The sequence below is a fragment of the Eleutherodactylus coqui genome, chromosome 11 (genome assembly GCF_035609145.1).
Source record: "Eleutherodactylus coqui strain aEleCoq1 chromosome 11, aEleCoq1.hap1, whole genome shotgun sequence".
NCBI lineage: Eukaryota > Metazoa > Chordata > Amphibia > Anura > Eleutherodactylidae > Eleutherodactylus > Eleutherodactylus coqui.
The window spans coordinates 21,351,180-21,364,464 of NC_089847.1; the positions used below are offsets into that span (position 1 = coordinate 21,351,180).

General features: G+C 43.4%; 1 protein-coding gene and 1 non-coding gene across 3 annotated transcripts in view; both read left to right on the forward strand.

Moving 5' to 3' along the window:
- LOC136582827 (uncharacterized) overlaps positions 1-13,285 on the forward strand; it is a 219,436-nt gene that overhangs the window by 165,999 nt on the left and 40,152 nt on the right. For both annotated transcript variants that reach the window (XM_066584087.1, XM_066584088.1), the window contains 2 exons: positions 3,253-3,309; positions 9,622-9,705. In XM_066584087.1, coding sequence (XP_066440184.1) covers positions 3,253-3,264 — 12 coding nt within the window. In that variant the 3' untranslated portion in view covers positions 3,265-3,309; positions 9,622-9,705. The remainder of the gene's footprint in view (positions 1-3,252; positions 3,310-9,621; positions 9,706-13,285) is intronic.
- On the forward strand, positions 3,124-3,204 carry LOC136582927 (small nucleolar RNA MBII-202). Its single transcript, XR_010787254.1, has one exon. It is a non-coding gene; the product is annotated as a small nucleolar RNA MBII-202 (small nucleolar RNA).

Consider the following 13,285-nt stretch of genomic DNA (forward strand, 5'->3'; position numbering starts at 1 on the left):
TGTAGGTGTAATAGATTGGGAAAGGTGAGTAGGTCTTCTGTAATGCTACTAGAGCAGGCTGAGACAGATTTGGCAAAAAGAAAAAGTTTCCGTGGATAACCCCTTTAACGGTCATATGAAAGTTGTCCATTAGAAGCAACATTTTACTTGATTTTAAGCTGCAATTAAATAGGAAACTTTTTATTTCTCCTTCGAGAAAAAGACACAAACTGTCGAAAGACCGGATGTGGAAAGTGAGCGATCATCTCCTAAAGTCAGCTATTATCCAGTGGAGTCAGAGTTTCACCCCAAAGAAGGAATGATGTTAGAAGGGGCAAAAATGTCTGTCACCACATGACCGACTCTGCTAGATACAAAGTATGACATGAACTGGTCACTATACTGAAATACTGTGATCTGCCTGTAAAGGTTTATTCCCATCTCAGATTTTCATGGCATATCTACAGGATATGACATGAAAGTTTGATGGATGTAGATCTCTGGGACCTTCACTTATCTCTAATTCTTGCCAACTCCCCCCATCCATGGCCCAACTGAATGCAGCAGTCGGGGGTGGTCGAAAGTAACAGAAATAGTCATGCTGGCTGTGTACACTATTTCCATAGAAATCAATTTGGTGCTACAGAGAACCTGTAGAATAGCGAGCTGCACTGTTTCCATAACTCCAGATTTATAGAAATAGTGCAGCTCTCTATATTATGCTGCTTCCCGACTTTCATTTAATATCTCTGGGAGTTACATAAACCGCATAAGACGGTTTGCTCACCTCTTTCCATAACTTCAGGCCGCCTCGTACAGGAGTATTCCAACATCACCGCCATGATTAGCCAAGATGGGAAGACCTCTGAAAATAACTCAAGAAGTGGGTACCAAGCAGCTTCTCAAGCTGAAAATTGAAAGGCCACATCTTCGCCCACTGACTAGTACAGTCACACCCCATTCGACCTTATGTTAGATGGTACGGTGCCCACATATGTGCCCGACATTGACCAAATAGCACTTCCACAAAGCAGAGTTGCCTAATTTTCAACGTGATGCATAAACGTCACAAACACAGTGAAAATATGCGTACAATAATCTGATAATAGGGCTAAACTGATTCCAAATGACTGTATTACTGCTGTGCAATTATTATTAGGGTGGGCAGTGGTAGGAAGCCTCGGGCTCTCAGTCATCTGCAGCTTCTTCCAACCTCTAAACTTTGTGTACAGTTGCATCATTCAGGATTTGTGGTAACTGAAATAGTGAATACTGGGGAGAACACAAAGCCAAGTAATTTCCAGGTGGTCACAATGAGATCACATGACCTACCTGAGGAGAAGGACTCCAAGATTACTCCGAGAAAAATAACTAAATACTGTAATAGTAGCCAACTTCTATATGCTTGGGGGATTAGTTCCATAATAAATGTATAAATTTTCACCACAGTGGCTGGATAACAATGTACCATTCTCCAGATCTGCTCCCAGGTGATCCTGCTGATCACTAAGCCCTTCCTCTCAGAGTCCACAGCTTCCAACCTGGAAAGGTAAGACCTGAGAAGCTGGGAATGGCGTGTCACCACCTATGTCACACAGAGATGGGTTCCGGATGTTCCGATCTCAGAATTTCCTGCACATGTGCAGTTCTTGTCGACTGTCACCCTGTATCTTCATCAAGCCCAGTCAGTGAAAGGACTGCTCAGTAAAGCCAGCCAATCAGCGGACAGGAGTCTAATTTTGGGACGCTCTGCTTTATCCAACGTTTTATTGGAGCTGTAACTTTGGAGTGCAGCATGAAATCACATGACAAGTTTAACATTGATGAGTTTCAGTGTGAATCCAGATTTAATAGGAAAATGTGTCGACCTGAGCGACTTCAATGAGGCCGGTCATCAGTTCTGGACTGGCCAGGACTTCACTGCCAACATGGGGTTTTCTCATATTACAGGACTGGATACAGAGAATAGTGTGATCAGATTATAACATCCAGCGAAAGGGGGACATCGGAAATTGTTTTGAGGAAACAGGAGCAGCTGAATACAGCACTGGCGCTCCAGCAAATGTGTTGTGTCTGAGAAAATCAGAAATGCGAGACTCCAGTGGGCAAAACAGCACAAAAATTGGATTTTACGCACATATAAATTAAAATAAAATATTATTAGAGATGAGCGAGCACACTCATTTAAGGCTGATGTATCGGTCTTTTCGAGTAACTTCTTACTCGTCTGAGCACCATGCGGGGGAGCAGCGGGGAGCGACAGAGCGGGGGTACAGAGATCTCTCTTACTCTCCCCCCCCCCCCCGCCACCGCTTATTAAACTTTATTAATATTTATTCTGTTAGTTATTTAGTCCCAGTAGGGACATCGCAGTGTGATTGTTTGATCCCTTTTATAATGCTTTGGTATAGGGAGTATAGCAAAGAACTATTCACTGTGAGTGTAAAACTGCAAAGCAATGTATTAAACTGTGCTAAAGGCACCGCTAATAGGTGTCCTGCAGGGGCATGTATGCCTAGATGCAAATCGCATTTGCAGGGCCCATAGAGACAGAGATCCCCTTCCTCTGTTTAACCTGCTAGATGCTGTGGTCACTACTGACCGCAGCATCTAAGAAGTTAAATGCTAGTCAGCGCAGATCTCTCATTGTGATTATGTGTGTGCAATACCCATAGCATAAATGTCTATCATGGAGACTTAAGACAAGCCAGCCAATGATAATTATTGATGTCATGGAGGCTTAACGGGTAGAACTAGACGGCACATTACTATATACCTCCAGTTCTAACATGTTCTGTGCTTCGTAGAAGATCTGCTGCAGTGATCTATCCACGCCACGTAGACTTCTCCCCTCCTACAGTCAACAGAGCTGCAGCTGGTGGATGCTGACCTCAGCCTACTTGTGCTCACCCCACTTGCTGCTGATTTAGACCCAGCTACAATGCGTGGTCACTTTTTTAAATGGACCATCTCATATAACCTGGATATTTGGTTGCAATAAACAGCAAGATGACTTTTTCTGAGACTGATACGCTGATATGATGAGGTGGAGGAGTATTGACCCCAGGCTGCTGTCCCAGTTGATTGCCCCAGTTCATTCCAATCTCACTTTCTCCATATATCTCCTTCTATCTACAATCAGAGAATGACAACTTCTCCGGAATCTCTGCATAGCTGTGATGATTTGTTTGAACCCTTTGAAGCTGATGACCCCCTATGAGTCTTCTCTACAACACGCCGGTATATTAACATTGTATTTCTCTCTTATTCCAGGCTGAAGAGTAGAGGATGGGCGCCCAACTTAACGCCACTCTCATGCCAATCGATTGTGTAAGTGCTTTTCATTTTGCAGTTTTTACTAGATTAACCCCTTAATGCTATTGGACGTAGAGTTACGTCCTGCAACGTCGAGGTATGTATGAAGGGAGATCGCGCGGTGATATCCCTTCATACAACACAGGCACTGACTGTTTTAAACAGCCGACACCCAGTGACAACAGCTCCGATAAGCCGTGCGGCTTATTGGAGCTGTTAACCCTTTAAATACTGCAGTCAATTCTGACAGCAGCATTTAAATCCCCTGATCAATGTTACGGGGTGCCTAAGATCGCAGGGAGCTGTGCGGGTGCCATGGCAGACTTCTTAAAAGGCCCCCAGGGCTGTCTTGGCAGTATGCCTATCAAGCCATGCCCGCGGGGTGGCTTTATAGAATGCCTGTCCGATCGCAGCATGATGTAATGCTATGTAATGCATACATACACCGAAACAGGATTTAGCTTAAACATCCACACCCACTGAAATAGGGAATCCCACCCAGACTTTTATGCTAGCTTGCATACACCGAAACAGGACTACTTGAGGTTTACATCTTCATTATCTCCTCCTTTACTCTCCAGCTTTTCTTCTCCGTTGTGTTGTCCTTCATGCTGACCACCATAGTACTGGATGGACTCTGGATCAGGTCGTGAATGGGATCATACGCTGCCAGTATTTCCTGCTGACTAGTAGGGTACTTGGACGCACAGATCTTCTAGGCTGCGGATCAGGTCATGAAGATGATGATATTCTGCTTGTACGTTTTGTCCCACAACGCTGTCTGGCATCAGTTCTGTCTCCTGGTCATCAGCCTGGATTTGGTTTTCTTCCAAATTGTCCTCCTTTTCCTCCTCTTTATTTTGCAGGTGTGCTTAGAACCGTTTATTTTTTTTTGTTTCTAAGCTTCATTTGGCTTTTGCTGGCCGTCATCTTCACAATTCTTTTTTGTTTTAGGTATCTCCTCGATCTTATCTGCTTCTTACTGCTAACGATTTCTCTTCTTTTTTGCCTTTATTGTATCACAAAGGCAAATACGTAGAAGATAAAGAAATGCGCAGATTGTTTCTCTCACTTGCAATCTGCTGGCTGCAGCAAGTGAATACAATGGTTATTAGATGTGCAAAAGAATATTCCGCTACCTGCCATTCTGATGTCACGACGGCCATTGTGATGTCATCAACCGTCTTAAGGAACGTGCTCCAACATGTCCAAATATTCAGCATGCAACAACATGATGTTCTGGTTTCTTCCATAAGGCAGTTGATGACATCACAATGGTAGGGCAGGAGGATAATTACTAGTTATTTTTTAAGACCACGCTTTAGAATATTTCACTGCTTAAGGACCATACCATGGAGGGAGGAGGAAGAGTGGGAGCCGCAAAGGTAGCGTGAAAAGAAAACAATAGAGTTTTTGGGGAGAGGGGTACGGGAGCACCAGGTCCAGGTAACCAATACAAGGAACCTGAAAATTGGGTCGGGGGAACTTTGACCAATTTGATTTCTATATCCCAGAGAATTTAGGATCTCAATCCAGTAGTGCCATGTTTTTGGAAAACTTATCCAGCAAGTCTTTGATAGATGCTGTAAGTTCTTCCATCTCCATCGTCTTGTGGATCATGTGAAACCAGATCGAGATAGAGGGAGGGGAAGCTTGTCGCCATAGCTTCGGAATGCATGCCCTAGCTGCATTAACCAGATGTCTGACCACAGAGCTCCTATAGAAGTATGGGGGGATGTCACTAAGGTGCAGGAGGAAGAATGTGAGTGATTTTGGAAGAGCAAAGTCCGTAAATTGTGAGGTAATGTGCCATACCTCTGACCAGAAACCCGACAACACCGGGCACTCCCAGAATATATGAAGTATAGTTCCCTGATCTGTTCCGCATCTCCAACAAAGTAGAGAAGCAGATGGTATCATTTTATATAGATGAGAGGGCACCCTGTACCACTGTCAGAGAATTTTGAATCCAGTTTCCTGAATCTTAGTAGAGATGGAGGATTTATGTGTAAAGGAGTAGATTTTAGCTAATGTTCTGGTGTAAACGATAGCGACAGATCTCTTTCCCATGTGAGGATATATGGAGGGGGTAGAGTCTCTACATGCGTAGTTAGTATGTTATATATGCATGAGCAGGTGTGACGAGACGGACCAGACCCACTGCAGAGTTGTTCGAAGGGAGTCATTGCTTTGGCGGGGGGCAAAGAAAGAAGAAAGTGTCTGATTTGGAGGCTCTGCCAGTAGTACAGGGATGTGGGTTCTGTAATGTTTGTCATGTAGTGGGGTGTTTGCGGCCTTGATGAGGTAGATTGTCTTGAGTTAGGATGCGTTCACATGTAGCTGGTTTGGTGCAAAATTTTATGCAGATCTGCAGCAGATTTCAGTCTTACAAATGAATCTGTGTTGAAAGGGTGAAATCTGCACAGCATCAGCTACATGTGAATGCACCCTTAACCCCTTGAGTGGCGGGTTTCCTACGACCCTGTCGTACCCACCAGGGCAGGTTTTTTAAATGGTCTAATCATTGAATTTCAACTAATTTTGCAGTCGAGTTCCAAGAGCCATAACTTTTTCATTTTTCCATTCACCAGGCCATATGAGGGCTTGTTTTTTGCGGGACAAGTTGTACTTTTTGATGGCATCATTTTTTGGGTATATATAATGTATTGCATAACTTTTGTAAAAACATTTGTAGGGAGATTGGGGGAAAAAAAGATTTCATTTTTACGGCGTTCAACATGCAGAATAAATAATGTGATATCATTATTCTCTGAGTCAGCAGCATTCTGGCGATAGCAAGTTTATACAGTTTTTATGTTTCGGGGAGGAAAAAAGGGGCCATGTCATTAAGGGGTTAAATAATGTACCAACTTCCTTCTCTGGGTCATTACGACGCAGGGATACCACATGTGTGACTTTATTTTACGTTTTTTTACAAAGTAAAGGGAGACAAGTGTTTTTATTTTATTTTATTTTTTTTCATGATTTTTTCACTTTTGTTTTTTTTTTTACTTTTTTTAAATTTTTGTTCCTTTAGGGGACTTCCACAAGGACCCATCAGGACCCCCTGATCACTTTCCGGGGGTCTGATGGTGACAGCCCTTTACATACTGCAGTGACAGCCCTTTACATGCTGCAGTCACATAGACTGCAGCATGTAAAGGGTTAACACAGCAGAGATCAGAGGTTTTCTCTGATCTCTGCTGTAAGAGCTGGTACCTAGCTGTCCTCTGACACCCAAGCACCAGCTCTCCCTGCCACAGAGACAGTCGGCTTGCTTCTGACAAGCCGATGGTCTCTATAGCAACCTGTAAACAAAGCAGGAGACTTAGAAGCAGGAGATTGTCGGCATATCGGCAATATCTTCTGCTTCTGTTGTTCAAAGCAGCTTGTGGCATTGTGCTCTGCAGCTCCCATAGTGATACACAGCCCGGAAATCTTCCGGGCTATATCACTATCGGCAGTGGAGCTCGTCCCGGAAAATTTCCAGGCGTGCCACTCAAGGGGTTAAACAGGTGTATTTTACCTGCTGCTGTCCTTCTCTGTCTTGTTCCTCTGATCCACAGGTTCGGGGCCCTGCTTTCAGTCATCCTGCCACAATCTTTCAACCACCTAATTTCCACAGCACCTTGGTAGTGTTGGCCTACCGATTCACTACACCTGCTGTCTGACTGGTCAGTGCTGCTTATGTGATTGGTACTGGCCAATCAGAGAGTAGCATACAGTGTGCATTAGGTAGTGAGAAGATTAACTGAAAGCGAGATGTGGAATTGGCGGAGAACGACAACAAGAGGTATTTTGTCCCAGGACCAGAGGCTTGTACTAAAGGGAACGTGTCATCAATTATAAGCACCATAAACTAAGTTTATTGGCTTGCAGGTCAGGGCGGAGGTCTAGGAATGTGCTTTTTGTATTTACCCGGCTCTCTTTTCCCTCGCAGTCAGCCCTGGAAACTGGCACTCGGTCTGCGCATCGAACTCTGCGGTCAGTGCGTGCGCACAGCAATAAAGAAGAGTGTGCATGCGCCCGCTGCCTGCACCTGTACCTCAGCTGGACTTTCTATGCTGCTTATAAGTGACTAGCGTACCCGTCGCGCGTTGCTGCGAAGACAGACATACAGACATACATTCGTTTTTATATATCTAGATGACGGCAGCAGCGACCACTGAGGTTTTGTAGGCCGCTGCTTCCCCCTTGCAGGCTGAATAAAATAGCCGTTGTGTGGAACATCCAATTTATCCGGCTGCTGTGGCTTCTTGGGAAGATAGCCTAGTACATGTTTGCCCACTTCCAACTCCAATGGAGACTGACTGTAAATGGCTGGCGTGCTCTAGTATTTATGGTTCCAAGCTGTACGTGTCATTGCATACAGTCTGTCTATCTATCTATCTATCTATCTGGGTTATTGCATACAGTCTATCTATCTATCTATCTATCTATCTATCTATGACATCAGGAAATGAGAGAATTAGATTCCGTACGTAAAATTTGAACGCTAATTCTTTGGCGCTTTGAATTGAATAATCGAGTTGGGACCCATTAACTTTTCCTATTTATGACATAATCAATGCTCGAGCCAAATTTCAAGTTTCTATGACATTGGGAAATGAGAGAATTAAATTCCGTACATAAAATTTGGACGCTAATTCTTTTGCGCTTAGAATTGAATAATCGAGTTGGGATGAGACATAAGGCCTTGCCCATAAGCATTCCCCAACCTCCAAGAACTGAACCTACCTACCTGAATGAGATTTTGTAGGCCGCTGCTTCCCCCTTGCGGGCTGAATAAAATAGCCGTTGGGTGGAACATACAATTTATCCGGCTGCTGTGGCTTCTTAGGAAGATATCCTAGTACTTGTTTACCCACTTCCAACTCCAATGGTAATTGGCTGGCGTGCTCTAGTGGTTCCAAGCTGTACGTGTCATAATAGAGCCTTAATGACATCACAATGCAGCTTATGAGAACATGTTGGGGCATGTTCGCGCGTTGCTGCGAAGACAGACATACATACATACTACGTTTTTATATATCTAGATGACGGCAGCAGCGACCACTGAGGTTTACCGCTGGGGTATGTCACTCTTATTACTAATGGGGGGAGTGTCACTATTATTACTGCTGTGGGATGTCACTATTATCGCTGGGGTGAAGGTGTCACTATTACCGCTGGGGTATGTGTACATGTGGCAGAAATGGGCAGGGCTCTTTCAGAATAGACCGGGTGCAGATTTTGACTGCTTTTTAGATGCGGAAATGCTGCAGAATTTTCCACAGAAATCTCCGCTGAGCACATTCTGCAGTATTTCCGCGTCCAAAAAGCAGTCAGAATCTGCACCCGGTCTATTCTGAAACAGCCTTGTCCTTTTTAGAACGACGGGGGTAAAATCATACGTTGTGATAAGCCCCGCCCCCTGACGTGTTGGCACTTTGCGATACATAAGTGGGTTTTGGGTTGTAGTTTGGGCACTCGGTCCCTAAAAGGTTCGCCATCACTGGCCTAGTACATGTTTGCCCACTTCCAACTTCAATGGAGACTGACTGTAAATGGCTGGCGTGCTCTAGTATTTATGGTTTCAAGCTGTACGTGTCATTGCATACAGTCTATCTATCTATCTATCTATCTATCTATCAGGGTTATTGCATACAGTCTATCTATCTATCTATCTATCTATCTATCTATCTATGACATCAGGAAATGAGAGAATTAGATTTTGTAGGCCGCCGCTTCCCCCTTGCGGGCTGAATAAAATAGCCGTTGGGTGGAACATCCAATTTATCCGGCTGCTGTGGCTTCTTAGGAAGATATCCTAGTACTTGTTTACCCACTTCCAACTCCAATGGTAATTGGCTGGCGTGCTCTAGTGGTTCCAAGCTGTACGTGTCATAATAGAGCCTTAATGACATCACAATGCAGCTTTATAGAACATGTTGGGGCATGTTCAAGGGCGTCCGATGTTGATGACATCAGTGATGACATCACAATAGCAGGTGGCTTACTTATTCGATCTACGTGGGGGGGGGCGTAACTTTCGACGACGCTCGCGCGCCATTTATCGTAGGATATTTGTACTATGCCTATAATCTTCCCAGGAGTGTACTCAACAACTTCCCAAAGTTTCATGGCGATCGGATGAATGGTGTAGTAGCGCATAAAGGACAAACACGCACGCACGCACGCACGCAGACAGACATACATTCAATTTTATATATATAGATGACAGGTTCCCTTTAACTCCATATTTTAGCAGGTGGCTGACACGAAAAGTAAGATTTGGCGTGTTTTAATCCATCAATTAGCTTTTAGTAACTCATGTATTTTTTGCAGCTGGATATGAAATATTTGTCACCATTGTTACTGGCATATGAAGATAGAATTCATGAGAAGGATAATGTGACCCTGGCAGTTGAGGTGAGTTGTAATTTACATTCGCGCATTGACTTTACATGAAGTCCTCTCATTCTAGGGTGTATTCACACTGACAATCGTATCACCCTGTCTAAACAATTGACAAAATTTGGCTGCGCTGTGTGATTAAGCCCATAGAGATTTCTTCTCAAAGGTTAGGTAATTGTTTAAAAAAGTTGTCCAGAAAAACATGGCTGCTCTGTTCCGGAAACAGCGCCACAGCTGACCATGGATATTGCCTGGTATTGCAGTTAAGCTCCATTACAGTGAATGGGACTTTGTGAGTTGTGACATTGTTTTTGGAAGAAAGCAGCTATGTCTTTCTAATTCTGGACAGCCCCTTAAGGACACGGCCTATTTTGGCCACGAGGATTCAACCATTTTTGGGGGATTTTCCAACTCCACTTTTCAAAAGCCACAACTTTTTTATTTTTCCGTCATCATGGCCATATGAGGGCTTGTTTTTTGTGTGGCAAACTGAAATTTTTATTTGTACCATTTTTGGGTGCATATAATGTATTGTAAAACTTGTATTATTTTCTTTTCCTTTGAGAGCAGAGAGAGAAAACACATTAATTCTGCCATTGTTTTTTTTTTTAACCCGCTGCCTCTCTTTCCTTTATATTCTAACTCTCCCTGGTACCAATCCAACCAAACATAATGTACTATATGTGGGAATAATGAAAATATAGATATTTTGTATAGATGTTTTTATACATTTATTAATGCATGAAAGATGTTTTTATCATACAGTGAACAGAAAGGAGCAGATTATATTGATTCTGCTCTTCAGGCCTTGGCTTACTCTTGTGGTGTTTTTGGAAATCCAGGTGCAGATCACACATAGGTGACACTTTCCAGGATTCCTACAACACGCCACATTCATCCTTTGGGCCTTCTGTTTGTCTAGTCCAATGGGTGAAGGAGCTGCTTTTTTCCTTCTTAGCAGCTTCCTTCCGTTGTCATCACCACTTTGTAGATGAGATTTCCAGATGCTTACATAGCAAGCAAGTAAGGTTGAAAGAAGTCTTTTAAAAAATAAATAAAAAAAATAAATTTTTGATTTCAACCTGTAATTACTTACTATGTTAACCCAGAGGGAGGCGAAAACCCCCTGAGGATTGTTGGTTTGCCCTCATATTAGGGGAAAAAATTCCTCCCTGACCCCAAATATGGCAATCAGAATGATTCCCTGGGTTGTCGGAGCTCGAATCTACGTGGATGTTAAGTGGTGGATATTCTATAGGGTCGTCTGGTCCGGTATATAGAAAAAGTGTGGTTTAATGTTATGAAGAGATCATGAAGATATGATGGAAGCTGAGTAGGTCGTCCACCAGCTTTGCTTGTTGACCACTCAGCTTTCTTCATTAATGAATGGCTTCATTGTTGACGGGATGATATTGTTGTGACCAATCTGGACATACAAAGCTGAATGCTGTGAATATTTTCTGGTCTTCAGGTCTTATACTGTTTGGCATTTCCATGTAGTCCAGAGTTTGATCCGTATTCACGTCAACAGAAGCTGCTGTCATGATTGCTGGTGGTTCCATTCTTCTGGCTTCCACATCTTCCCAATTGATGCCAGAAAAAAATTGATGCTTCTTGATGTCTCCTCTTACTCCTAGGCGATAGTCCTGATCTTTACACAGCAGCTCTTCTAAGATGGCCACTTTGACAGGAGTCAGATACTCTGGGTAGAGTGGATTAAACTCGATGGTGAACAACATAATGTCTATGGGATTATCTCCAGGAAAAGCCTCCTTTTTTGTGAACAGGTTATACAGAATCACACCTATGGCAAAATAATCTGCCCCTCGTCCATGTTCTTTGCCCATGATCATTTCTGGGGAAAAATATCCTGGTGTACCTTTAAGGCTTTCTTTGATCCTCTCATACACACCCATTACAGCAAAGCCAAAGTCCGTTATTTTGATATGGCCGTCTACAGTCAGAAGGATGTTTGCTGGCTTCAGGTCCCGGTGTATGATGTTTTTCTTGTGTAGGAACTGAGTGCCACAGATCACTTCTGCCATAATAAATTGTATTGTGGGGGTATCAAGAGGAAAGTTCTTGTGTAGAAAATCAAACAGGTCCCCTCTGATGGCCAATTCCAATACATAGTAGACACATTTTTCTGTGTGGAAGGCGGCCAGGCCATGAATCAGGAACGGGCTCTCGTGGGATAGTTCTAAGATATCTCTCTCTACAAAACTGTGCCCATGCTCCGTGAACAAACATTTGTTTGACACTTTAAGGGCAACACATTCTTTGCGGATGATATCACTTGCCAACAAGACTTCTCCAAAGCCTCCTTCTCCCAGTTTCTGATGGAATGTAAAAGACTGTAATGTTAGGGGTACTGTGTCAGATCTTTCTTTGTCAGGTTGCTCGAGTTTCTCTAAGCAGATGTCGCTTGTGTAGAGTTCCTCATCATGGCTACTGCCGCTCTCAGAGGCTCTAATTAATTTGTAGAGCTCCTCTAGTGCCTCATCGTCTAGCGAGGAGGAATCAGATCTGTCAGCACTACTGACACTCTGAGAGGCTCTAATTAATTTGTAGAGCTCCTCTAGTGCTTCATCATCTAGCGAGGAGGAATCAGCTCTGTCGGCACCACTGCCACTCTGAGAGGCTCTGATTGATTTGTAGAGCTCCTCTAGTGCCTCATCGTCTAGCGAGGAGGAATCAGATCTGTCGTCTCTGCCGCCGCTCTGAGAGGCTATGATTGGTTTGTAGAGCTCTTCTAGTGCTTCATAATCTAGTGAGGAGGAATCAGAACAGTTGGCACTACTGCCACTCTGAGAGGCTCTGATTGATTTGTAGAGCTCCTCTAGTGCTTCATGGTCTAGAGAACTGCTCTTACTGCTTGACCTCTGCTGAGATCTACACTCTTCTTTCTCTTCCCCCTTTTTGTCGTTTTTCTTGCTTTTAGATGATTCGTTGTCTGTTTGTAGGAAACAAATGCACACGTGTTAATATGTGAAATGATTATGAGTCTTCATTACTATCGCACAGCAACACATATTCATACGTAGTCAGATCATGAAACATACTACCTACATTATATTCACTAACTTTTAAAACTCTAAAGACATAAATACCATCTTGTATTTGGAGCTCTTGCACAGACCTATGTGTTTCTATGGTTGTAGACCATATGATCTGAAAAGCTTATAAAAAGTTCCCATGAACATTCCCAGTTACTTCCCGATCTCCTACCTGTATTGCTGATGTGACTAGGCCCTGGCATTTCACCAGAAGCTCTTTGGCTTTCTTTGGTGCTGTCTGCCTTCTCCAGTCCATCCTCTCCATATTCCTGGATTTTTACTTTTACATCATCTTCTACTTTACACTCCAGTTCTTCTTCTCCATCCTGTTCTTCATCATCTGCATCGTAGTCCTGAATGTGCAGATCTTCTGTGATCTGAATCTGGCCCTGAATATGATCATACTCTGCCAGTATTTCCTGCTGACTAGTATAGTATTGGATGTGCAGATCTTCCTGGCTGTGGATCAGGTCAAAAAGGCGGTATTCTGCTTCTATTTCCTTTTCCACCAAACTGTCTGTCTCCACCACTTCTGCCTC